The 26,271-nt window shown below is 42.4% G+C and overlaps 1 protein-coding gene across 1 annotated transcript in view; it reads right to left on the bottom strand.

Annotated features, from left to right (window-relative positions):
- GPC3 (glypican 3) overlaps positions 1-26,271 on the bottom strand; it is a gene marked incomplete at its 5' end in the record, with an annotated part of 495,727 nt that overhangs the window by 289,148 nt on the left and 180,308 nt on the right. Inside the window, one exon of the mRNA XM_044682692.1 lies at positions 15,518-15,638. Within this exon, the coding sequence (XP_044538627.1) occupies positions 15,518-15,638 (121 nt within the window). The remainder of the gene's footprint in view (positions 1-15,517; positions 15,639-26,271) is intronic.

Below are 26,271 nucleotides of genomic sequence, written 5' to 3' on the forward strand. Positions count from 1 at the left end.
CAAGCAGTGGCTGGTCCTACTCGCTGGTGAACAAATTCTTTCAGCCTTTGATGGTGCGACCAATGGAATGCCACAGCCCATGGAATGGCGGTTGCCTGCTTCAGGTCCTTCAGATGGGGCTTGGGGAATTCTGGCCGACGCTGTGGCCCTGGTGTCTGTAACATCACCCCAACAGCTGAGAGTGATCATGTCAAACAGTAGCTGAGGACGTGGGACCCCTTCGTCGGCAGAATTCTCCCTGCGTGGTCGGTATATTAAAGACATGCACTCCTAGAGCATGTGGCTCCAGCTCACTCTAAATGCCTCGTGGAAGACACCTGCCAGTAAGAACACCATGTCCTGGCCTTTAAATATGGGAAATCTTCACCGCCCTCAACTAGAAAGCCAAAGAGAAGAGGAAGATAAATGAGCTTGCCCGCAACTGAGGAGCTTTGAAGTTCTCCTCCTGGAGCCCATCTTTCTGGGCAAGTTTGGGAGGGGGGAAGGTGTTAAAGATCAAAACTGACCTCCTGGATTATGTGTGGTGAGGCCTTCTGAGCCACACAGCCAAGGCAGCAGCCAGCGTATTTATAGAACTTACATCTAAGTGTAGGGTGCTGGCCTCGGAGAGGCTGAGGAAGCCCGTTTTAAATATGGTCCTCTTTATTTTCTCCTCCACCACCTTCATTTTCTATCTTACCACTAAAGTAGACAAAAGCATTAACCGAAGCCACAGCTAGGAATTCCAACACCTGTGGCCTGGGCCAGGGCTGGCATGCCAACTTTCATGTGGAGCTAAAGAAAAGTAGACATAGAGGCCATGGGGGGATAGAAAAACTGAGGGGGCAGGAGTTAGGGGTAGAGAAGAGACATGGGAAGAGACCTCCCCTCATTTCTTTGCAGAGGTGGGAGGTCCATGGTTACAGATTATATATATTTTCAGATTATGATCAACCAATATTTGACATACTGGTTTTGCTGATCCCGCCCCCCCCCATTTTCTTCTTTTCTTTTTCCTTTCAAAAAATTCTTGCTATGGGGGATGACTATCTGAGAGTGAGGATAGAAAGAGAAATGGGGAGATTTGAGAGAGATAAAAACAAAAGCTATCGATAGAATTTCATTTTTTTAAACCTTTACTTCCTATCTTGGAATCAATACTAAGTACTAGTTTCAAGGCAAAAGCATGGTAAGGGGTAGCCAGTGGGGGTTAAGTGACTTGCCCAGAGTCACACAGCAGATGATGGAACAGGCTGGTTGCATGTTGGTGCTTTCCTGGAGAAGTTAAGAAATACCTTTCTTGTTCCTGGAAAAAAACCCCAATTGCTGCCATGCTAGTTGCATTCCTCCTACTAGCCATTCAGTAATCTTCCTCCAGACTCCCTAAGGTCCAAATTCTAAGACTGAAGGAAGAGTCTTTTCCATTGCTTATTCAGTAATCCAAATTAGAACGTATTTTCTATCCAATTTAAACCTTGCTAAACTGAGGCAAATAGAAACAAGTCACTGAAAGGTCACTAGAATGCTCAAGAACAGCTCAAGAGACCCTGCTGGTAGACAAGAATTTTCCCCACTAAGCTTCATATAGCTTTTTGGTTTTTTTAAATGTTTATCTTCCATCTTAGAAGTAATCCAGTGCATTGGTTCGAAAGCAGAAGAGTGGTAAGGGCTAGGCAATGGGGGTCGAGTGACTTGCCCAGGGTCACACAGCTGGGAAGTGTCTGAGGCCAGATTTGAACCCAGGACCTCCCATCTTTAGGCCTGGCTCTCAATCCAACTGAGCCACCCAGTTGCCCCCTTCACATATCATTTTGCTATGTGATTTCTCTTTTCCCATTAGGCAGCATGGTAGAGTGAGGAGTAGCACTAGATCTGGTTTGAATTCATCTTATTAGCTGTGTGACCATGGCCAAGTTGCTTCTTCTCTCTGAGCCCTCATTTCCTAATCTAGGAAATAAAGGGGTTGGGTTGGATGACCTCTGAGGTCCCTTCTGGCTTTCAATATATGTATAGTTAGGGAGGTAGAAGTGGGGAAAAGTGTCCCTCTCTACTATCAATCAAAACTCCTTAGCTTGGCATGGAGCCCTCTACTTTCTGGGTTAGTACCCATTACCTACCCTCCTTTAAGTTCTAGCTACTGTTCCTGAAGCTTGGGATTCATCTCCCCTCTCTCTGAATTTGTACGGGCTGTTCTGCATGCCTGGAATGCATTCCCTCTGTACCTCATATGTCCCTTCCTTTAAGAAGCCTCTCCTGAGCCCCCTGGCTGTTAACCTTCTCTCCCAGGTTTGTTAAGAGCTCAAGCAGATTCAGGAACACCTGAACCATAAAAGACTTTGGGGGTTCCTGGGGTACAAGTGGTGAGGCAAAAAAGCAAGAAGAAAAGAGAGCCCCACCGTCACTCTGTGCGCTTGTCCCAAAGGCAGGGGGCAAGAGCAGGGACACAGTGCCGCACTGCCAGAAGACCACGGGCTGATGCAAGGGGCTGACATGGACCATGGGTGGACTAGAGAAGGGCAGAGGAGGCAAGAGCAGCTGGTCTCAGCTAAGAGGTGCCGGGCCAGTGGGGTGGAACTGGCAGCCTCAGAGTGTCCAGTTCACAGCTTCCTTCTCCCCCTGCTTCCTCCAAAGCATTATGCTGGCGGGGAGGGGGGGGAATTCCTTGTCACTAACCCTGCCCAATCCCTTTCCTTTCTATCCCCCCCTGACCAGAGGGGAAGCAGAGTTGGGGGAGTAAAGGGAAAGAAATCAGCCCAAGCGAAATGTTATTGTTGCCTGTTATTAGTCATTGTTTTTTTAAAATCGAATTCAAAGAGACTTGACTTTCCCAATTACATGTAATAACAATTTTCAACATATGTTTTCCAAAATGATAAGCTCCAAATGGTCTCTCCCTCCCCTTCCTCCCCTCTCAGAGATGGTAAGCAATTGGATTGGATTATACGTGTATTCTCATGCAAAACATACTTCCATCCAGGTCACTGTCCTAAAAGAATACTCAAGTAGAGCCAGCTTTGATCTGCATCTGACTCCCATAGTCCTTTCTGTGGAGAGCACCCATTCCCTGTCCCCCGCCCCCCGCCCTTACTCACTGTTTTTAATATCTACTGAATTCTCTATGTTATTTGACACTGCTAATAACTCAAAGGGAACTGTCGAGCTCTCTGCGTTCAGGTGGCCGGGACTGAGGGAAATCAATGGGAAAACTAGGTGCTCTCTAATTAGGGAGTTAAAATCTTTGGTAATTTCCAAGTAGATTCCCGAACATACTGGTTAGACTTGCTTTGAACCTGGAGGAAAATACTGATCAAAGGGATGAACCTGGGCATGGTGTAGCTGTCCATGTATCTTTTAGCATAACTTGTATTGTAGCCCAATGGCTCCCATCACATGCCGCCTCAATATCCCCCTCCCGGATCACACAGAATGACCTGGTTTTAAGCCCAGTCGAATATGAACCACTTTTCCGTTTTGATTTTTCTCAGCATCTCCAGCACCCGGGTGTCTGCCACTTGCTCACAAGCTCGCTGCACTGGCCTGGGTGTACAGTTTGATCTTTCCTGAAGGCAGTGGAATACTCATTACCCACAGACCCTTTTACATTCTCTCTTTTCATAAGGGAAGAAACTGAGGCTTTTGGCAAAAGACAGACGAGCAAAGAAACTTGAGAGAGGGAGAGAGAAGGAGAGGGGGGCTGCCTTTGGCTTTCTTCTTTCAAAATAATATTAACAAACCGAAAAGTACAAAGTGATTTAGGCCCAAGATTTCATGACTTCTCCCCTGTTGGGCTTCCCCCCCCCCACTCACTGGACTTTAAATGCTTTCCCAAACCTTGGCATATTATGCAAGGATAATGAAAAGCCACTAAATTTTAGAGACAGAGAGCTCAGTCTTAATTAGCTAGGTAATGTTGAACTTGGATCATTCTTGAACAAGTGAGTTAAAACCATCCCTGGAATAAACCTCTGGCACGACACAAAACACTCCCCAGGTCTTGTTTACTGTGTGTCCTCACAATAAAACCGGGAAGAGTCATAAACTCAGGATGCCGATCACCAGGGCAACAAATTACCTAGACTAGGGGTTTCTAGTAAAGAAAATGCTAAGTCTTGCTGGAAATTTCTAAAGAAAAAAAGTATTCCCCTTTATTCCTCATCCTAAGGTTCCTAGATAAAGCACTTTCCTTACAACAACCCTGGGACACCAATAGTGCAGGGATTACCATCCCTGTTTTACAGTTGAGAAAACTGAGGCCCGGAGAAGAGAATAGATTTGCCCAAGGTCTCCTGAACAGAAAATGATGGGAATGAGAGGCAAACCCTGGTTTTCTAATGCAAATCCAGTGGATTTCCCTTACCCTATTGTTATTTCATACAAGTTTGCTTTCCATTCTTCCATTATATCTCATAATACAGTAACACTGGAAAAAATGCCAACTTTTGGAGGCAAAGGGCCTGGGTTTTTGATCCCAGCTACTTCCTAACTAGATGACCTTGGGCAAGGCACTCAACCTCTTGGGGCCTCAATTTCTCCATCTGTAAAAAGGAATTGGACCAGATGGCTTTTAAGGTTCCTGCTAGCTCTAAATCTCTGTTTCTCTAATCCTAAATCAGAACAGACATCATGCATATTTTATTTCTATTTGGAGCTAAAATACATGTGTGTCCATGCACATATATATGTTCAGCAGTAAGAGCCCTGAGGACATCACGTTAACAACAGCCGATGAATGACTTTAGTGCTTCAGGATGGTGCAAGTTCGTTTTTCAAGACCAGCCTTCGACCTTGGGGAGCTAAAGATCATTTTCTCGTAGCAAAAAAGAATTAGCTGACTTATTCCAAAACATGTTTATCATTTTTTTGGAAAAGCCTTTTGTCATTTCTTCCTTAATAGCTTTAAAATATCATTACCACGTCTGGTGAATTTAGGGAACATGTGTTTTTAATATCATAATTATTACATGCCACTTAATAACACTGCACCAAAAAGAATTCCCAAGAACTGTTGGATTCCATTTCTTGCTGTTTGAATAGTAGGTTCTTCTGAGAACATATGAGCCCACAGGTAGTTCACTCAGGCTATTAGCCATTTACTCCATTTACTGTGTGACCTTAGGCAAGTCTCTTCCCCTTTCTAAGCTTCAGTAAAAAGAGGCAGTTTGATCATATGCCTTCTAAGGTCCCTGCCAGCTCTTTCTAGGAGCTGTAGCTCATGTTTAAACATGGAGCATGAATCTCAAGGGAACCAACTTACTGACTGCAATGGCACCCTAGGAGCAGTGTTCGTTTTCATGGTTTGCTCCAATTTTGCTCATGATGACACAGGAAGAAATGCTGACTGGGGGGGGGGGGGGGGAAGAGACTTGCCCAAGGCCAGCTAGTGGGACTCCAAGCTTAGAGCTTTTCACTTAACCCCTTGATGGAGACAGCTTTCAATGGGGATCACTTCCTTCTCATTGACAGTATTTCCAGTGTCTCGGGGATGGGTTAACTCTGATGAAGAGAGAGTCAAACCATCCCCAGGGAAAACCCTACACTTAAGGATTACCAGCGTAGCAAAGTCAACTTCTAAAGTGGCTATGAAATCCATTGGTCTTGAACAGCTTCGATTCTACTCGCCTCTCCACTACAATTGAGATGAAATTTTAAAAATTCAAACAGCTTTACTCACTCTTGCAAATTCTTAGTTGGTACCCTATTTGTGCATGTTGTGCATGTGTGTGTACGTACTGTGCCACTGGCATGATGGGGAATCTGGCCCCTGCTGCTGCTGCTTGAGAAATGTTGCGACAGCATTTTAATTCGCTTCAGCAAACGTCTTTCTGAAGCGTGTTATGAGGCAGGGCCTGTGTCTGACTGGCAGTACAAGGGTACAAAACTACACTGTCCCTGTGGCTCAAGGATCTCAAAAGCTTCAGGATCAGGACCTCCAAACTCCTCTAGTCCTCCCCATTCATTTTACAGATGAGTAACGGAAGCCAGAAAAGTTCAAGGACTTGCCCCAGGTCATGGTGCCCCAGAGTTGGGATTCAATCTCCGGTCCTCTGGCTGCTAGACTATGTTGTCACGGATCCGGAGAAATCTAATTCAGGGACAAAGTATAGTAATGCCAAGAGAGCTGAGACGATCAGAAAGAGAGAATGCTTTTGGTATCCAAGAGGGCCTGGGGGGTGATCAGGGAGGGACAGCATCATAGATAAGGTAGCACGTGGCCTGGGCAGAGATGAGAAGGCAGCAGGTGGGTTGGGGGAGGGGTCTGAGGCTAGGAGTGGTAACCTGCGGGAATGCATTCTCTCCAGGGATCTGGAGTTGAAAGGGGCCTAAGAGGCCCCTTCTAGGTCAAAAGCTTCCTTTTACAGGATCCGAGATCTGAGGATCCCAGAAGATGCGACCTGTTCAATGTTACAAGGCACTATGGAGCAAGAGCTGAGGTTCTAAAGGAGAATGGAGACCCATAGCTAATACCTGGCTTCCCCAATATAGCAAAAGAATGCCTTGTACTTACTGCTCAGGATGACAAATGGACTGCTCTGAATTCAGGCATCCTTTAATGACACTCCCAGATCTCTGGACCCAGTTTCTTTGCAAGAAGGGGGTGTGGGGGAGGTTGCTGAAAACTTGCAAAGAGTATTCCAGATAGAATAGACCCTGGAGGACATGGGATACAGCCTCCTCCTTTTACAGAGGACACTGAGCTCTGGGAAAACACAAAAACTTGTCTAGAGGACCAGGTGTGAGTTGGAGACCTAGGGTTCAAACACAGCCAGGCCTCCTTAATCCAAGGTCACAGTGTTCCCCACAGTACCACACTCATTTTACAGAGAAGGAAACTCAGATCCAGGGAGAAGGGATTTGTCCAAGGTCACACATAGGATCCTAGATCTAGAACTAGAAGTAATTTCAAAGATCAGCTAGTCCAACTCATCCCTCTCACTTTGAAGAGGAGGAAATTGAAGCTCAGAGAAGGGAAGGAATTGCCACGGTCAAACAAGAAGCAAACAGCGGAGTCAGTATTTGAATCCAGGTTGTCTGACTACACCATTTTCTTACATTATCTGACCATATCTTCAGGCTATTTCTATCATCATTTTCACCATCACAGAAATGATTCCCATTTCTCTCTCAACTAAAGTGAGGTAGAGAACACAAGCCTTATAATCTCTGTCTTACAAATGAGGGCAATGGCTCCCTGACATCCCAAACTGGTATTGGAAGAGGGATCTGAATCCAGGTTCTCCTCACTCCAAAGTCAGGAGACTCCTTCTAGAGAAGGCCCAGAAAAATCTAATTTAGTATAACTCATTCTCAGGGATGAGAGCAAAGGTTTCAGTGCTGGTTGGACCTCAGAGGTCATCTAGTCCACTTCCCTCATTTTACAGATGAGAAAACTGAGGCCAACGAATGGCAAATGGCTAGCCCATGGCCAAAAAGCAAATTAATGATAGAGCTGGGAGTAAAACCATGTTGCCCATTTTCTGGAGAGGGGTGGCCCAGTGGAGAAAGTGATGGGGCATGGACTTTGGTCCCTTTGATAGAGGGCTGCTAATGATGGAGCTGCCTAAGATGTCATTCGGAGTCTATATAGCTGTTTAGCACGGTCTCCCTGTTATGGAAAAGTACTACCAAGAAGGTTCCAGAACAGCTAGAGAAGGGCAAGCCAAGGCCTTACTGTAAAAAAAGCAGTCAGTCAACCTGGAGCCAGAGGACTTTGGCTTCAAGTTTCCTGTTCCCTGCCTCAGTGTCCTCTGCTATAAAATGGGAGTAACAATGATTATACTGCTTCCTTTCCAGGGTTATTATATGGGGAAAGAAAGCTTGGTGGATCATGGAAATAGGGGCTATTATGAGTTGGCAAAGCTACACAAATGGGAGAAAAGGAGTAAAAAGCACCATGAAAGCAAAAAAGTGAAAGGCATCGGACCATGTATCTCCCAGATAAGGGGTCAGGAATTTGGGGTCCCTTAGTTTCTCATCAGCCAGGATGGCCAGGTTGTTGTTGCTTTTCCTTTTAAGGAGGGGCAGTGTGGTATGACGACTTCTTTGAGCAAACCCCAAAAACCTCCTTATTCTGGAAGTTCACACCTCCTAGGGCTTCTCACACTGGAAGTACTCTCTGCCCCATTTATCCCTTCTCTTCTTCTAATTGGCTATTTCCTCCTGGAAGTTTCGTTTTAAAACTTCCACAGGCCAGTCCTATCTTCATCCTCTTCAGGCTCCACTGCTGACTCTCTGGACTTTCTCTTGGATCCAAATACCTTCTCCTGCCCAGCTACCCACCCTTTTATTTGCTGTCTTCTTTCATTAGAATGTAAGCTTAATGAGGGCAAAGACTTTCTTTCAGCCAGTCTTTGTATTCCCAGGGCATTGTACCAGGCACATAGAAAACACTTCATCAGTGTTTGAGGACTTGCCTTGCCCAAGACCAGTAATATATATGATAAGATAATAAGATAATAAGATAGTAAAAGCAGAAGTGGGATCCAAATTTGAACCCAGAAGCCCCAAGTGTTGATATTTCCTGCCCCTGAGTTTGGGGCTCTCTTTCTACTATGCTATGAGACAACTTCATTCACCTCTGAACCAAAACCTCTTGGGATAGGATAGGAAGCTATTGGCTCCTCTGGTTTCCAGTGCTTATACCTGGAATGAAAACAATTTCTGGAATTTCTTTCATTTGAACCTGACCCAAAACTGGAAAAAAGCAATAAATTGTTAGATTTCCATGCAAGCAATACTGTCTGAGGCAGTTTCCAGTCTGACTATATTACTGTGGCCCTGCTCCTCTGAACAGGAAATCAAATGTTACTGATAAAATCCACTAAGAGGATAAATGGCCCACAATACCACCACACTGCTCATGTCTGCTGGCTACTACTATTAGGTTCTGGGCCTTGGAGCTCAGCACCGCAAGAAAAATATAAATTGGTTAGAAAGCAATTTGAGGATTGACATGGATGACTTAGACAAACTAAATACCTCTCTCCAAACACCGTGATAAAACCTGCCACAAATCCACAAGTGAAAAAGGAAATGAAAAACTCCCCCCTCCCACCTTTGCTCCCTTTCCAGGCATGGGAATGTGACACGTGAACTTGGGGCCTACAAGAAGGGGGAGGCAGGCTGCACCTGCAGCCTTCCCAGGCAAAGGCCTCGAGCCTGACCCTGGGCCCATATCCTCAAGGTTAGGTTGGGGAGGAGCCCATAAGTCCCCAAACTATGTTACTTTTACTGCTCTGTATCTAGGTTATTTCCAGGCCTATCAACACCAGCCATCAGCTAGAAGAAGGCAGCTGCAAATTTCTCAGGGAGAGTGAAGTTATTTTGGGGTATTATACAGACAAGGAGTGATGGAGGACAAATGGGTTGGCCAGGGGGCTCAAGAAAGTATCACATGAGGATCAGTCTAAAGAGCACCAGTTGGAGCATTTGGACTTGAGTGGGAACCACAATTGTGCTTCTAGCTACTTTACATCTTAAGGAAACCAACTAACCTTTAAGTCTCATTTTGGACTATAAAAGGAGGGGATTGAACCACATCATCTCTAAGGTTACTTCTTCCTCTAAAGCTATGGAAATGATTACATCTGCATATAGAAATTCTGGGAGTCATTATCTCAACTCCCACTCAAGCTGACAAGTGAAGCCCCCCAGAAGTCGGCTACATACATTTTCCCCTCAGGATCTTCAGGGTACCTTTGCCTTTTTATACTGGTATATTTCCAGCTTTGATTTTCAATTGAGATCAATTAATCAGCCAGATTAAATGACCTTTTGGAAAGGAATGTACACCAAGTGGAAATTTGACATAAAACATCCCTCAAAAAGCCTGGGACAAGGGGGCAGCCTGGTGGCTCAGTGGATTGAGAGTCAGGCCCAGAAACAGGAGGTCCTGGGTTCAAATCCAACCTCAGACGCTTCCTAGGTGGATGACATCTATACTATGTATTGGTTCCAAGGCAGAAGGTAAAGGTTGGTTTTTTTAAAAAGTTTGTGACATACTTTCCCAAAAGTACCAACAGCATCTGGAGAAATGTGGACTCAAGTTGAAAGCATGTGTAGCAGAAGGAGAATCTCCTAGCTTTTGGTTGCTAAAATTCCTTTTCTCCCCTTTGTGGGGTACTTATGAAGTCCCCCAGGACCAGCACTGCTTTTTTGGTGGGCTTCTTGGAAAGCTGTCAATTAGCCTTTCTGTATTAGTTCCAACCTATTCTTATTTCATGATAGAGACATTGCCACCCATTGCTGCTGAGACAAGGTTAGGATGATGATGGGAAGTTTAAAATCGACTGGACCCCTAGAAATTCAAAAAGTCTTCCTCTAGCCAAGGTATGGGAGAGGGGAAAGAGCATCTCTTCTCCACTCCTGAGCACTGCCACCCCATCTTGGCTTGAGCTTGCTCCAAACTATAGACCTCTGGGGCTGCCAATCAAAATCTACTCCCTAGAGCAGTGATGGGCCAACTTTTAAAAAAGGGGTCCAAAGGAAAGGAAATGTTCATCTGTCAGTCTGTTTCTAAGGCAACTCTTTCGAAGTTTCATTGTATGGTATCCTACTCATTGTATTCGTCAGATTAGGAATAATATCATGTGTCCAGATAGAACATTTCAGGGGGCCGCATCTGGCCCACTGGCTGTAGCTTGCCCATCACTGGTCTAGACAATCCATTTGATCCAGAGCTTTTTGCACTTAGTCAGAAGTCTTTGATTGATTTATGGAGATGTGTTCTCGCCTCCTTGAGGTAACACTTCTTTTAAATGGGGCAAAGTGATGTGATTTGTTCAACTGAGCCCCACTCTTGCACAGCCAACTAGGGCTGTTTGTCCTAGAGTAGAGAAGCCTAGGGGCTGAGAGAGGTGAAGAGCCTCCAGGTGGAGGAAGGAGTAAACCTGTTCTGTTAGTGTCTGAGGGTGGACTGAAGAGTAATAGGTAGAAATGGTAGAGAAGGTGATTTCAACTTGATTTAAGGGAAATTGTCCTAACAAGTAGAACCGTTTCCCAGTGGAATGGGCATCCTTCATTGCTGTTCTTCAAAAGACCTTGGACAACCATTTTGCAGATGCTGAAGAGTGTGTATTCCTGTCTAGATAATGGTTGGGTGATGAGCTCCTGCCCACTCAGAGACTGGCATATGGGTATGCCAGTGCATACTACGTATTGCATGAAAGACTAAATCAGTCACAATGATGTTGACTTTGGGCCCTACCACTGGTCTACCTGGGAACTTAGGTAAGCCTATGGTGTCTATGACTCTCAAGTAGCACATCAACTTCAATCTGAGCCAACCCTGGTGATTACTTCACTGCCAGGATCTTTTCCTCTAGGACCAGGGATCAGGAGTAAACCCAACTGATGACATCCTCATGAGCAGTTCAAGGCTACAGCCCAAGCCAATAACTTAGGGATATATGGATACACCCCATTTCCCCACCCCAGACACAGAAGCATAAGAATATATATGGACCGTGGATGCTGACACTAGGAGAGAAATACCCAACCGAAACACTGAGAATACCAGAGTTACATATGATCCAATCACCAACAGAATTAAGCAGTTTGGTCAGAGTGACATTAGCCCTTTCCTTGCTCTGCAGCTTGCCCTAAACATTCTGGTGAAAGTTTCTATGCAATCAGCCTTTCTTTACATTTAATGTTATTCCTGCAGCCTTAGCACAGCAAGAGTTTCCCACGGAAACCTCTCCCTCTGTGCTACTGACGCCATCCATATATTTTGAGGTTTTTTTCAGTGAGGGGAGAAAAGCCTCATTAATTCATTAGGTTTGTGACTGATTTTCCAGTCCAATATTACTTGGATATTTTAGGATCACAGAGGCAAGACCTTTAACAGCTTTTTGCCTCAGTTTTCCCACTGGTCAAAATGGGAACAATATAACTTTTCTCCTAGAGGGCAGTGAGAATGAGATTCTGCCTGGAGTAATGAGATCTTCTTTTTGGAGTAATGAGATCTTAACAAGGCATAAAGGGAAGAATTGACATCTAGACATAAGACAATGGAAAGCTGGATTTCTTTTCTTCTAGCCCATAGGCCTTTGAGATGTTCAAACACTTTTAAGTGATCGACACAGATGTAAGGCACCTTCAGAGAATTGAAGAGAGAGAAACTTGTCCAACTCATTCATTTCCCAGAGGAGGAAGCTGAGCCCCAGAGAGAAGGGACTTGCCCAAGGTTACACGGACTTCTCTGCACATTTGTTATTCTCTTATTCACAGCTTCCCCAATGATTCCTTTGAGGGCTGACACTCTCCTCCTTATTTTGAATCATGGCCAAAATGTGGCCTTTATTAAAGGCCTGAAAATACTTGGTCCAGCTGTTCCAGGTACCACAGATTAGGGGAAATTCTTTAGCCCCAATGCTTTGAGCTCAGAGCATTCAGGCAACTCAACAGCAACCATTACAACTGGCCCCAAGCTCATCCTTCATGAGAAGCAGGTGCTTACTCATTTAATTATTCATATTTGCTTGTTCTGAGAGGAAGTAGAACTCTTCATGGTCTGTATGAAGGATGTCAAAGGAAGAAAAGAATAGAGTTCCTAAAAAACTTGACCATGGCCCCTGTCAAGATCCATTTGGGGTTTTGCAGGATGAGGGGAGGACTAAGGAAAAGGGGAGGGGGAAAGAATCAGCAGGGTTTATAGGATCACAGATATAGAGCAGGAAGGGACCTCAGAAGCCATCTAATTCTACTTCATTTTGTAGATAAGGAAACTAAGGCCCAAGGATATTAAATCATTTGACCAAGGTCATACAACTAGTAAATAGCAGAGCTGGAATCCATACTCCTATCTCATGACCCCAAATTCAGTATACTTTTGACTATATTATTCTGAGTTAACTGAGAAATGAAGTGGGCATACAGGAATGTTAGCCCAGTAGGGAAGGCAGGGCAAGCATAACTGGGAAGGTAGCAGAAGCTATGGGCAATGACTCTGAAGAGGGCAACAAAGGGTTACCACATTGGTGCTGGCTCAAATTCCCAAATAAAAAGAATGATAAGCAAGACTTTCACTGTTGGTGTTTGAAAATTTAGCTCTCATGTATTACTGTTTGTGTAGGCCTTTCTAATGTTGGAGGAGAAAGTGGGAAGGAGACACGTGACATCTCATCACAATAGCGCAACATGGCCTCTTTCTAGTCCTAAGTACGACACCTAAAGTGAAACAATAACACTTTTTCTATAGTTGTACCACATCCAGAGTCCCACTGCATGGTTGTTTCTGACTTGTGTTTATGGGCCCTAAAGAATTACATGCAAAGGTATTAGAGTATAAATGAATAGATTATGTATCAACCCATGTTCTGTACATTTTTCAGTTATAACATCTTCATTAATATCATTGTCAAATATTTATTCCACACTTGCCAAGGAAAAAACATTTTACCAGCCACTAGGGGAGTCATAGCCAAACATTCCTCTACTGGAGTGAATTATGAACCATAGTATTACTGTTGAGCCTTTCCAAACACTGGCTAAGCCTTATAAACTTTTCTCTGTTTTAAAAAAATTCAACTAATGTCATCATACAGAAGTACCAACTACATTACCCAGTGCTCTGAATTGGTCCTGATTGGAACTGGCAGGTTTCTTTTCTAAGAAACAGGGAACCAGCACCCCGGGTCATTGGAACAAGGATAGCTCTACTTCTGTGGACCAAAATAAGCCACTTTCCCCCATCACTCACTGCCAAACACTCATCTAAACCAGTAGGACTATTCCCAATCACTAACAACCATTACCTTCTTTCAGTAGGAATAAATGATTCTTGTAGATAAGCATTGGGGGTAATCATGAAGCCCTTGGAAAGGAAATGAAGACCTCAGTGGGACAGACATGAGAGAGGAAAAGAGTTTCAAAACATAATTGGGGGAATTTCAGATGTTTCTTTGGAAACTTTCAAGCAGCTCCTCAGGGGTAGAGCGCATAGACCGCTCCCCCAATTCAGACATTCTTGAAGTGGACAACAATTGTCCCCACATCAGAGTTCCCAGAGAAAGGTGAATTGACCTCAGTATTTGTGAACAGCCTAAATCAGAGCCCCAGGTCCCTGGGTTTGGGGAAGGACTTAGCTGGGGAGAGAAGTACCAATTCCTCCCTAGAAAATTTTGGTAAAATGGTCATGATGGGGCATAGCACCACTGTTTGGCATTTTGGCTCCAGGTTCCCTTTACAGGCTCATTGGACACTCTGTTCCAGCTAAACTAGCCTACTTCTGTTCCCTGTATACACTCCATCTCCAGCTTCCAGGCTGGCTCATCCCCAGGCCTGCTGGCCCCCAAGCCTGGAATGCACTTCCTCCTCACCTCTGCCTCTTAGAATCCCTACTTTTCTGTGAGATTCAACATGAGATCTTCTTTGATTCCCTCAATTGTTAGCACTGCTCCACTAGATTATTTGTATCTGTGTATATTCTGTGCCACTACCTCCCAGAATGTAAGTTCTCTAAGGGCAGAGACCATTTTTGTTTTTGTCTTTGTAAACCTGGAGTCTAGGATGGTGCCTAGAACAAAGTGGGCACTTAAAAATGCTTGGTGAATAAATGAAGTCCAGCAAAAGCCTTGGATTCCCAAGAAACAGTCATTTTGGGTAGGTCTAGATCTGCCCAGGGTTTTCTTTGGGAGGGTCTAGGTTACAAATAAGGTTCTTTGGCACAGGCAGCACCCACTGCCTCACTAGAAGATGAAGGCAGGGTCCTTTTCCCAAATTCCAAAACTGAATGCCTACTCAAACTCTACTGGGAGGGAGGTGTGGCATCTGACACAAAGGAGGCGATAGTCCTATTATATCCCATGCTGGTCAGACCACATCTGGAGTACTATTTTCATTGTGGGAGCCCCACTTTAGGAAAGCCATTGAAAATCTACAGTGTGTTCAGAGGAGAGCAGCCAGATAGGATGGTGACTTGATGCTAAGCCATGTGAGAAGAGGCTCGGTTGAAAGAATGAGGCATGTCTGCCATGGAGAAAGGAAGACTCAGTTGAGGATTTACAAGGGAATTTGACCAAACATTTTTTTACATGTATCATTGATTAATATCTAATTCCATATTATTGTTAGTTGGACTAGAGTTATCGTTTAGTTCGACCAAACATTTAAAGAACAATTGATTCCAATATTCGATGAGCCATTTGGGAAAATAAGTGAAGAAGGAGCCCTGCCAAATTCCTTTTACAACACAAATATGGTGCTGACACCTAAACCAGGAAGAGCAAAAACAAAGAAAACTAGACCAATTTCCCCAATGAATATTGATGCGAAATTTTTAAAGAAAAATGAAGCCTCGATTGGGATGGCTCAGGTGTTCAGGGAGGGCAGCATGGGACATCACAGTTGCCTTTAAGCAGTTTAAGGATTATCAAGTGTTGAGAGCTCATCCTTGTTCTGTTTGGCTCCAAGGAGCAGAATGAGGAGTAAAGGATGGAACCTGCACATTAGCATGTACCAAAGCAAGAGAAGGACTCCCTGCTAGGTCAACTGCCCCTGAGAATGTGCCATTCTTCTTCCTGTTTGATGTACCACCTACCTGGTTAACGTGTTTCAGCTTGTCAATAATCTGACTTATTATCGGCTCAAGACTCTTCATTTTCACATCATGGCTGCTAGCCTGGCCTTTGGTTCCATTCTTCATCATCTTCTGGCTGTACCTAGGGAAGGGAAAAGAAAGAAAGGTATGTCACAAAAGGGACCCAAGCACAGTGAGTGAGGCCCACTACAATCTTCAAAACCATACCTACTGGGAGATTACAAAAGCAAAGGGGGCTTTTTTGGGTGAACAAATGGGAACTAGCCTGGGCAGGTGGTAGATCCCCCAAAAGTGGTTCAAATTCCAGCTCTTCCACTAACTAGTTGGGCAGTGCTGGGCAGCCTATTTCCCTTCTTGGAGCCTCAGTTTCTTCATCTACATGATGGCAGTAACTGTGCTCACACGCCCTTTGCCATGAAGCTGTTGTACTGAAAGTATTTTGGAAGCAATAATGCACAAAAGGCACAGGAATTTCTATCATTTTTATTATTGCTCTAAGTGGGATTGATTTCAAGGGGAGATGTGTGTGTGTGTGTGTGTGTGTGTGTGTGTGTGTCCTTTTCTCCGGTTTAAGAGAGAGAAGCTTCTGGCATGCTCTTGGCCTCCCCCCTCACTTCCTGCAGGCCTTGTGGCTGGATTTCTTTTCAGGAGGCCTTCCCAGGCCCTTTGCCACATAAATTAAGCCCATCGGCTTCCCCCCTGGGCTCGATATGGGAAGAAAGTATATGGGCTTGAGCGAGTGTTTTTAATATATTCCCCCAGGACCTGCCATAGGTCGTGGCTCAAAAGTGAAGTGACAAGATTCCCATTGAAAGCCCCACAAAGATTAGAAGAGCAAGTGAGTGTTGGGGGTGGAGGAGAACAGCTAGGCCTGGCCACCGTGGGGCTTGTGAGGCTTCCCCATCCACAGCCTGCCGGGATGCTAAGTGACTAGCAAGGCTCCACCTCCGGCCAGATGCTGCTAGCCCCGAGTTGGTTCCCATCTCTTGGGATCAAACACACATTTGTCTTTTTCCTTTCTCCTCCATACGGTAGGAACATCAAAAGATGGTGGACTTGGGAGAAAAAAAATCGAATTGGGGGGGGGGGGAGGCTTGGAGGGGGTGTTAGGTTTCCCCCTCGCTCCTAACAACCAAATACTTTCATAAAGAAACTCAATGACTGGGAATGCGCTGTGGTCCCTCATTCACTATGGATTTATTAACCATAATTATAACTCATTGCTATAGTGCCCGTAGGGTTACAACAGACTTTCCCTTAAAGCAGTCCTTTAGGTACGTAAAAATAACAACATGCGTTTTGATAGCACTTCAAGATTTACAAAGCCCTTTCCTCAAAAGGATCCTATGGGAGTCCTCAATGATAATAATATTCACCCCATTTAAAAGATGAGAACATTGAGGCTCAGAGAAATAAATAGCAATAACTAACATTTATGCAGCACTTTAAAGTTTGCCAGCATCTTCAACCTTACAATGAGGGTTTATGAAGCACTTAGCATGTGACAAGCACCAGAGATGCCTTAAAGACAAGAGTGAAAATAGTCTCTGCCCTCAAACAATTCCTAGTCTAGCTAGAGAAGATTTATATGTATGCGTATAGGTATCCACAAAGCATACAGGATCTGTGTATGTGTGTGTGTATGTATATATATATATATATCAGTCTGAATACAGTTTTAAGCCATTAAAGCTTAAGCCAATAAAGTTAAATTAATAGCTACTTAAGCTATTAAGGCTTAAAATTGTGCTAAGACTTTTGGGATATCCCGTATACATGGCAATTTTGAGGGGAAAGCATTTTATATACACAGTCACACTTGAAGAGGGCAGCGCAGAGGATAGAGAGCCAGGCTGGAGTCAGAAGGACCTGAGTTCAAATGTAGCCATAGACACCTACTAACTGTGTGACCTTGGGCAAGTCTTTTAACCCTATTTGCTTACAAAGTTTCCTCATCAATCAACTGATCTAGAGAAGCAAATGACAAGGCACTCCAGGATCTTTGTCAGGCATGACTCAAACAAATGAACAACAACAAACATCCCATGTGAACTTCACAACAGCATGTGAACCCTGTGAGGGAAATGGCATTATTTTCCCCATTTTAAAGATAAGAAAACCAAGGCTCAGAGTGGTCAATAGATTTCTCTACGGTCACATGACTAATAAGGATCAGAGGTATGATTTGAACCTACATCCTCCCAGCTCCAAATCTAGCAGCTTATTCACCAAATCAAGTGGGTTGGGCTTTTGCCTTCTCTCCAAGGCCTTGGCCTCATTCTGTTTCAGCTGCACCAATATAATGGTGGTCTTGTCCATTAGCATTTCTAAGCCCTAATTATAAAATTCAAGACATGATTTGAGAATGTATTCATCTAATTTTCTTTGATTTCCTCCCACTGGGATCAGAAGCATATGCCAATGGGAGGAATATGCTTTGACAAACAGGGTTTGCGTGTCACATGTGGGTGAGGTCCAGAAATCTAGGGTCTGACTTTTGGTAACAAAAAGCCAAACTGGGAGGGGGGCGGCAGTGGGAAGGACGGTTTATTGAGAAACAGATGAAAACAACAATTATTACATTCCTTCTAAAATGGAAAAGTTGGAAATAGTTGGCATGTGTAACCTTGAAAATTAGTTTCTTAATGAGTTCTGTGACCTTGGGTAAATTACTCTGATCTGTGGGCTTCATTTTCCTCATCTATAAAAATTAGGAGACTGACTAAATGATCTCTAAGTTCCATTTCATCTCTGACAGACTATGATTCTTTAATTCAGTCAGTCTTCAAGCATTTACTAAGTGCCTACTGTGGGTCAGGCACTGTGCTGAACACGGGATACAAAGGAAGAAAAAACCAGTCCCTGCTCTCAATGAGCTCCCCATCTGATGAACATGCAACCGACTACATAAAACAAGGCATAGACAGAAAAAATTGGGGAGACTCCACAGAGGAAAGGCTAAAGCATTAAGGGGGGGTCTATAAAGGCTTCTTGTAGAAAGTAGGATTTTAACTGGGATTGGAAGAAAGCTAAGTGGCGCTGCAGTGGATTTTGCACAGGCCTGGAGTCAGGAAGATCTGAGTTCAAATCCAAACTCAGATACTTACTAGCTGTATGATTCTGGGCAAGTCATTGCACCCTGTTTGCCTCAGTTTCCTCCTCTGTTAAAATGAGCTGGAGAAGGAAATGGTAAACCACTTTAGTATCTTTGCTAAGAAAACCTCAAATGGGGTCATGAAGAGTAGGCCATGACTCAAATGAATAAACAAAAAGAACAACAAAGGAAGCCAGGGAGTGAAGAGTTGGAGGTGAGGAAGAAGAAAATGATGGCCACAGAATTTACTGGACAGCCCAGTGAAAATTCCTAGAGTCAAGAGATGAACTGTTTTGTTCCAGGAAATGCCAAGAGGCCAGAACCACTGAATTCTAGAGTATACAGATAGAAGTATGAAGGTGCAAAGACTGCAAAGTTGGAGAGGTCTAGAATATGAAGGGCTTTGAACACGAAACTGAGGATTGTATATTTGATCCAGGCGTTGACAGGGTGTTACTGGAGTTTAATGAATGAATAGGGCTGGGAAGAGAAGAAGAGCATGGCATGATGTGGTCAGATCTGTGCTTTAGCAACAAATTTACATTGGGGGCCTTTGGCGGGTTAGAGGGAGGATGCTTTGAAGAAATGGAAGGTTTCTTTATTTCATGGAGTCAGCCCTCTGCTAACCTCTCTGTTTATAATACTGCTGGAGATCAAAACAACAACCGAGCTTTCTCGGGCCTACAGCTGAGATCCGACTAAACTGGATTTCTTGCTGCCCCTCTTGTCCCACCTTCCATCTTGTTTCTCACATGAATTCTAAATCCATACTTCTAGCAGTAATCTCTCTCTTGAGCTCCAGTCCCACATTTCCAACTGTATATTCCAGAAGTCCTCTCAAGATCAACCTCTTCAAAACAAAACTCATTCTTCTTCTCTTCTCAATCCACCCCACTCTTTTGAATTTGCCTACCTCTGTCAAGGGCACCACCTTCTTTTCAGTAAAACCTCAGCCATCCATGATTCTTCACTCTCCATCACCCTGCATATCTAATTGGGGGTTACATTTTGTAGAAACTACTCCTGCAACATCTCTCAAAATCATCTCCTTCTTTCTACTCACATAGCCCTCACTCTAGGTTGGGCTTTCATCACCTCTTGCCTGGACTACTACTGTGGCCTCCTGATTGGTCCCTTTGCCTCAAGTCTCAACTTCATTCAATATCTGGCTCCCAAAGTGATACTCCTATAGCACAGGCCTGACTATGCCACTCTCCTACCCAGAATTCTCCAGTGGTTCCCCATTGCCTCAATAATAAAATACAAATTCCTTTGTTCTGGCATTCAAAATCTTTCCTAACCTGGTACCAACCTATCTTTCTAGTCTTGTAGTGAATCCCTTCATATACTCTGCTCCAACTAAATGTATATTCTTGCTCTCCCACACATGGGACACTCAATTTCCCGTATTAATGCCTTTGAACAGGCTATCTCTCATGCCTGGAATATACTCCTTCCTGACTTCTACTTCTAAGAATGCCAAAGCCCCTTCCAAGTTCAGGTCTAATACCATCTTCTATACCAGGCCTCGCTTGAACCCCAGGACTTCCTTCCAGGCCCTATTGCTCCCCCAATAGTCTTTTCTTTATTTTGCATATACTTGTAGAAAGCATAGGCACATGTTATCCTCACCCCAATTGAAACTATGTAAGCTAATTGCCCTTGTCTTTATATCACCAGCACTGAGTGCAGTGCTTGAAATATAGTAGAAGCTTACTGAATGATCTTCCCAATCTTGAAGTTTCACTTCATACTCAACAAATCGGCCTACATGACAACACATGGGAATAGTTACTTTTGGAGTTATGCAAAATCAGGCATATTAACGCATTGTTGGTGGAGCTGCGATTTAGTGCAAACACATCACAAAGTAATTTGGAATTATGCAAATAATGTGGTAAAATGTTTGCTTACTCTGACCCAGAGGTTCCAGTGCTAGGCATATATCCCAAAGAAGTCACTGATAAAAAGAAAGGATATGCATATACCCAAATACTGACAGCCACACTTTTCTGGAGAGCAAAGAACTGGAAACTAGATGTCCACTGATCTCAGAATACCTAAATGAACCATGGTGCCTGAATGTGCTATAAGAAATAACATAGAAGCATGAAAAAAATTACATAAACTGATGAGGAATGAAATCAGCAGATCCAGGAAATAATGTGCGCAATGATTCTAACAATGCAAATGGGAAGAATTGTGACAAAGCAGTTGAAAATAAATGCTGCAAAATGGCAAAAAACAAGCTTAGCCTCAAGAAGGGAGATATGAAAAGCCACCTCTGCACAATCCTCTACAGATGTAGGGGGTAGAGGTGGGGGTCCATGAGTGTGAAATATTGCATAAGTCAATTTTTTATGTATTAATCAAATTTACTGAAATTTTTTTCTCTTACTCTTTTCGTTTTCTTCTTTTTTATAAAAGATGACTCACTGGCAGATAGGAGAGAGATACAGTGGGGAAATTTAGATGACATAAAAAGAGATATCAATGAAAATTTATTTTGCTTGAATGATACAGGATGGAGGAATCATGGCTAACCATATGAAATGTAGAAAAAAGGTATAAGAATTTCAGTAAAAAGTAAGTTAATATATGTAATGAGGTTAGATTGCACCCAAAGAAGCATTTTGTGTTTAATTTTAAGCACTGTGCTTTAGGAAGGATGTTGACAAGCAGGAATACATCCAATGGAAGGTGACTAAGATGGTGAGGAAAGCATGCCACATGGGGATTGGTTCAAAAAACTTGGGGTATTTAGCCTAAGGCAGTAGTTGTCAAACTTTTTGTCTCATGACTCTTTATACTCTTAAAAACTGTTGTGGATCCCTGCCCTCAAGGAGCTTCTGTTTACCAAGTAATATCCAGAGATATTTTGCAGTCAGCGCATACAGGTTCATGAGAGTTGAATGTTAAATTTTGAGTGTGAGAATTTATATCTTGGAAATTGGCAACCCTAAGACAAAATGGTTTGGCTGATTGTTCTGTTGATTTCTAGAATTAAGGGTGATGAAGAAAATGTTAATAATGCAAATTAAAAATACGGCATGCTTTTTGGGATGCCAGTTGTTAAATATTAAATATAAGCACACCCTTGGTTATATCCACTGACATGTTAGAAATTAAAGCGTCTTAGTATTATTATGAAAATAGTTTTGACCTTGAGGGCCTCTTAAAAGGGCCCCAGAGACTCCCAGGGATCCTTAGTCCACACTTTGAGAACCACTGGCTGAAGTGAAACCAAGAGGGAGAAGAAGAGTCTTCAAGTATTTGAAGAAAAGTCCAATAGAAGAGGAATTACCCTTATTTTGCCAGTACACAGAGGGCAAAACTGGGGAGGGGTGGGGGACAGATGAAATTGAAGGGTGGCAGATTTTAGGGAGAATAAAACAATTTCCAACACTGAAAGCTTGTCAAAGGAAAAAAAAAGCAAAGGGCTGCTGGAGAATCAGTGAGCTCGCCATCACTACCAGTTTTCAAAAGAAGCCTGGATGTCTACTTGTCAGTGAAGTTACAGAAGGAATTCCTATTCCGCTATAAGCTGCCTTCTGAGATCTCCCCTTACTCTTAAGACAAAGGGGAAAGGTTCCTCAAGATCCCCAGAAATTGCCTCCTCATCTCTCCACACAGAGATCTCTGAGTATCAACTTCAGGAATCCTCCTCCCTCAAGGCACTACTTTACATTTTTCTGCTTATTCATCCAAGAAAAGTTTCCAAACTTCCCCTCCAAAGAGCTGGAAGCTATCTGCTACCTTGGAGACTTCACCATGAACATGGCCTTTGAAATGAGGACCCCTGAAGAGCTTACTGGTCATCGAAATACATCGAAACTACTGTTGTTACACCATCAAAAGAACCAAAGCAAATTAAGTAAAGAAGAGGTAGATGACAATTTAGGTCAGGTTCTGGACTTAATTTGTCAAGTAACAAGAAAGTATCAGTAGACAATGCCTCTGGTTTTGCCTATAGTTGCAAAAACACAACATAGCTATTACATGACACTATGCTAAAAGGCCACATGATGGGGATGTTACTTAACCATGAAAACCTGAGTATTTTTTTTTGTGGGTATGTGTCTCTGTCTCTGCCACATACCCTAATTCATTTTATTCCCTTTCCTCTCCTAGTAGTCATCCCAACCCTAACCCTGTGCTACCAGTCTTACTGTAGAAACTAAATGTTATCTCAAACTGGACTGGTCAGCCTTGAGAAAAAGTGAGTTTGTCATAGTAGAGGTCATCAAGCAGGGGCTAGATAAGACAATTAATTAATAATAATGATGGACAGAGGGCCAAAAAGGTCTTTTGCAGATGAGGAAATGTGTTTCAGAGAATTCTAAGTTCCCACAGCTAGTATGCATCAGAGGTGGGATTTGGATTCAAAATTTCCTAAGGCCAGGATTCTATTCCCTATATCACATTCCCTGTCTGGGATGTTGTAGAAAGGATTTCTGCTCAAGTAAAGTTTGGATTAATAGCTTTAGCTCCCACATACCTACTCCAAAAACTTTGAAATTTTCACAACTCTACATAATGATAAAGAAATTCAGTTAGAAACTACATGAAGTGATTTCTTGTACCCAAAAACTGGACAAAATTATACTGAAGTCAATGAATATGATACCTGTAACCTTCAAAAGAAGGAGCAGATGACTTTATAACTATAAGCAATGGCTTAAAGGGGAAAAGTTATTTTCTATAAGGAGTCTACATTACTACCTAGAAGATATGAAGAAAGATATTCTTTTTCAAATAAAATAAAAGCTCTCAGGAAAAGATCTGGAAGCAGAACAAATAGCTTAAAGAGACAGTGGTAAGTCTTACAAAATAATTGATTTCCTGAAAACTAGAATAAGCCAAAGAGAAACTAATGATTTCAAAAGACAGCAAGAAATATTAGAACAAAATCAAAAGTTTGAAAAATAAAAGAAAATATGAGATAGCTTATATAAAATACAATTGACCTGTAAAACAAGGAGAGATAATTTAAAAATCACTGTACTAAAAAATCACTGTACTCCCTGAAACAGATTAAAAAAAACACCTGGAAATCATATTTCAAGAAATGAAAACTTCCCGGATCTATGAGAACTAGAGGACAAAAATAAGACAAAAGGAATCCACCAAGCATCCCCTGAAAGGAACTCCAAAATCCAGAACTCCCACTTTAAAAGAAAAAAATGCTACAAGTATTGAGAAAGAATCAGTTCAAGTACCAAAGAAACTATCATCAGGATTACACAAGACCTGACAGCTTCTACTATAAATGGCAGGAGATCTTAGAATAAAAAGTTACAAAAGACAAAAGATATAGGCTGACCACCAAAAATAACTTACTCCACTGGGCTGAGTATAATTCTACAAGGGGGACAAATAGATCATTAATGGAACAAAGAACGTACAAGCCTTCCTGATGAAAAGACCAGAGCTGAATAGGAACTTTGAAATATATGCTTAAGAGTCCAGAGGAACCTAGGAAGCTACATTTATTTAAGTGTTTTGAAGGGCTGTATGATTTCTGATGATTGAGGTGCATGAAAAGACTACAGAAACATGGAGGAAGGAATGAGGCAAGTGGTCATTCTTATCTGAAACAGACAAAAGAGGGTCGAACACACACACATACACAATGGTTTGGTGTATAAATACATCAAACACAACAGGATAACAAATGAGTATTGGGGGAAAGTTAAAAGAGAATACTGTAGAGGGAAACAAAGCAAATTTTCTGAATCTTAATGGATGATTAAAAGGGGAGGAAAGTAAGAAAAGCAAAGACCTAGACTATAAGGAGGTATCTTAGAAAATTGGGGAATGGCTGGAAAAAACTGTGGTATATGATTGTAATGTAATATTTTTATGTAAGAAATTATTTATGTAAGAATTTTTTATTAATTTCAAAGAATTCTGAGTAAATGAACTGATAGAATGAAGCAAACAGAGGCCAGACAATTTATACAATAACACTGTAAAGACAATCAACTGTGACTGATTTAACTACTCTAATCAATGCAATGATCACCTAGGATCCTGGAGAACCCATGTTGAAACAAGTTACTCATCTCCTGGCAGAGAGGTGATGGATATCTAGGAAGGAAATATACATTTTTAAAAATGTGGCCACTTGTGGAAATTGTCTTTGTTCCACTCTGTTTATTTGTTAAAAAGTTTTTTCTTTATCTGGGTTTATAATTGGAGAGAGGCTGTCAGAGGAAGAGGAGTAGGTAACAACAGGATGCAAAAAAATGAAGGCCATCGTAATATCTTTAAATGCATAGAACAGCAATTAAGAAGAAAGCAGAAACCGGGCGGTTTTAAAAGTAATGTGTAGAATTTATGATACTCTTTTTTGGTTCTTTTTTATTAAATTTTTTCAGTTATACATACAAACAATTTCTGACAACTGTTTTCTGATGTTTTAGGATTCAGATATTCCCCCTCTATTCCTCCCTCGCTTTCACTCTCCTAGGTGGTAAATAGTCTGATATAGGTTATCTATCAGTACTTTCATAAAATGCATATTTCCATATTGCTCATGTCATGATAGAAGACACCTATCACACCCATGACAAAAATTTCATGAAGTAAATAAAGTGGATGATGGCATGCTTTAATCCACCTCAAACTCAAACAGTTCCTTCTTAAGCTGTGTCTAGCATTTTTATCATGAATCTCTTATGGTTATCTTGAAACTTGCTTTGCTCTTAATGCCCTTCACAGTTGAACCATTGTATATTATTTCTGGTACTGTATATGTTGTTTTCCTGGTTCTGTTCACTTTGCTTTGTTTCAGTTCATACAAGTCTTTCCAGGTTTTTCTGAACTCGTCCTGTTCGTCATTCCTTACAGCGCAAAAATATTCCACATTCCATATCGTGTTCATCCATTCCCCAAGTGATAGACAACCCCTCAGTTTCCAATTCTTCTCACTACAAAAAGAACTGCTTAGAAATATTTTGGTACATGTAGGTCCTTTTCCTTTACCTCTGATCTCTTTGGGATACAGACCCTGTAGCGGTATTGCTGGGTCAAAGTGTATGCATTGTTTTATGGCTCTTTGAGCCTGGTCCCATATTGCTCTCCGGAATGGTTGCATCAGTTCATAGTTCTACCAACAGCGTATTAGTGTCCCGATTTTCCCACATCTGCTCCGACATTTATTATTTTCCTTTCTGGTCATGTTAGCCAATATGATATTCTTTTTTAAAAGCAAGCAGTGTGAAATGGAGATTCATGGTTTTATATAGATTCTTCTTTTTCGAATTCTGCTATGTGTATAGAAATGCTCCTTTTGGGAGTTTAAGTTCAAAATAAAAAAATAAAATTGAAAAATCCTATGCTTCTAATTATGTGACCACAGGCAAGTTATTTAATGTTTCTGGGCCTCACTTTCCTCCACTGTATAATGAAGAGTTTGGACTCAATGAACTGCAGGGGCCCTTCCGGCTCTGCCATTCTGTCCCTGACTTCAATATCCCTGCAATAATAATATAACATATGAGACATGTACTTTTTTTTGGAAGGGAGGGATTTTACATGCCATATGTGTTCATTTACTTGGGCACAAAGGAAATCATTTAAAGCTGTCTCTGTAGCTTCACATTTCAATTCCGCTCAATTCAACTTAAAAATTACTAAGGTCTTCCTGAGTATCAAA

The sequence above is a fragment of the Gracilinanus agilis genome, chromosome X, assembly GCF_016433145.1.
Source record: "Gracilinanus agilis isolate LMUSP501 chromosome X, AgileGrace, whole genome shotgun sequence".
In the NCBI taxonomy this organism is placed as follows: Eukaryota; Metazoa; Chordata; class Mammalia; order Didelphimorphia; family Didelphidae; genus Gracilinanus; species Gracilinanus agilis.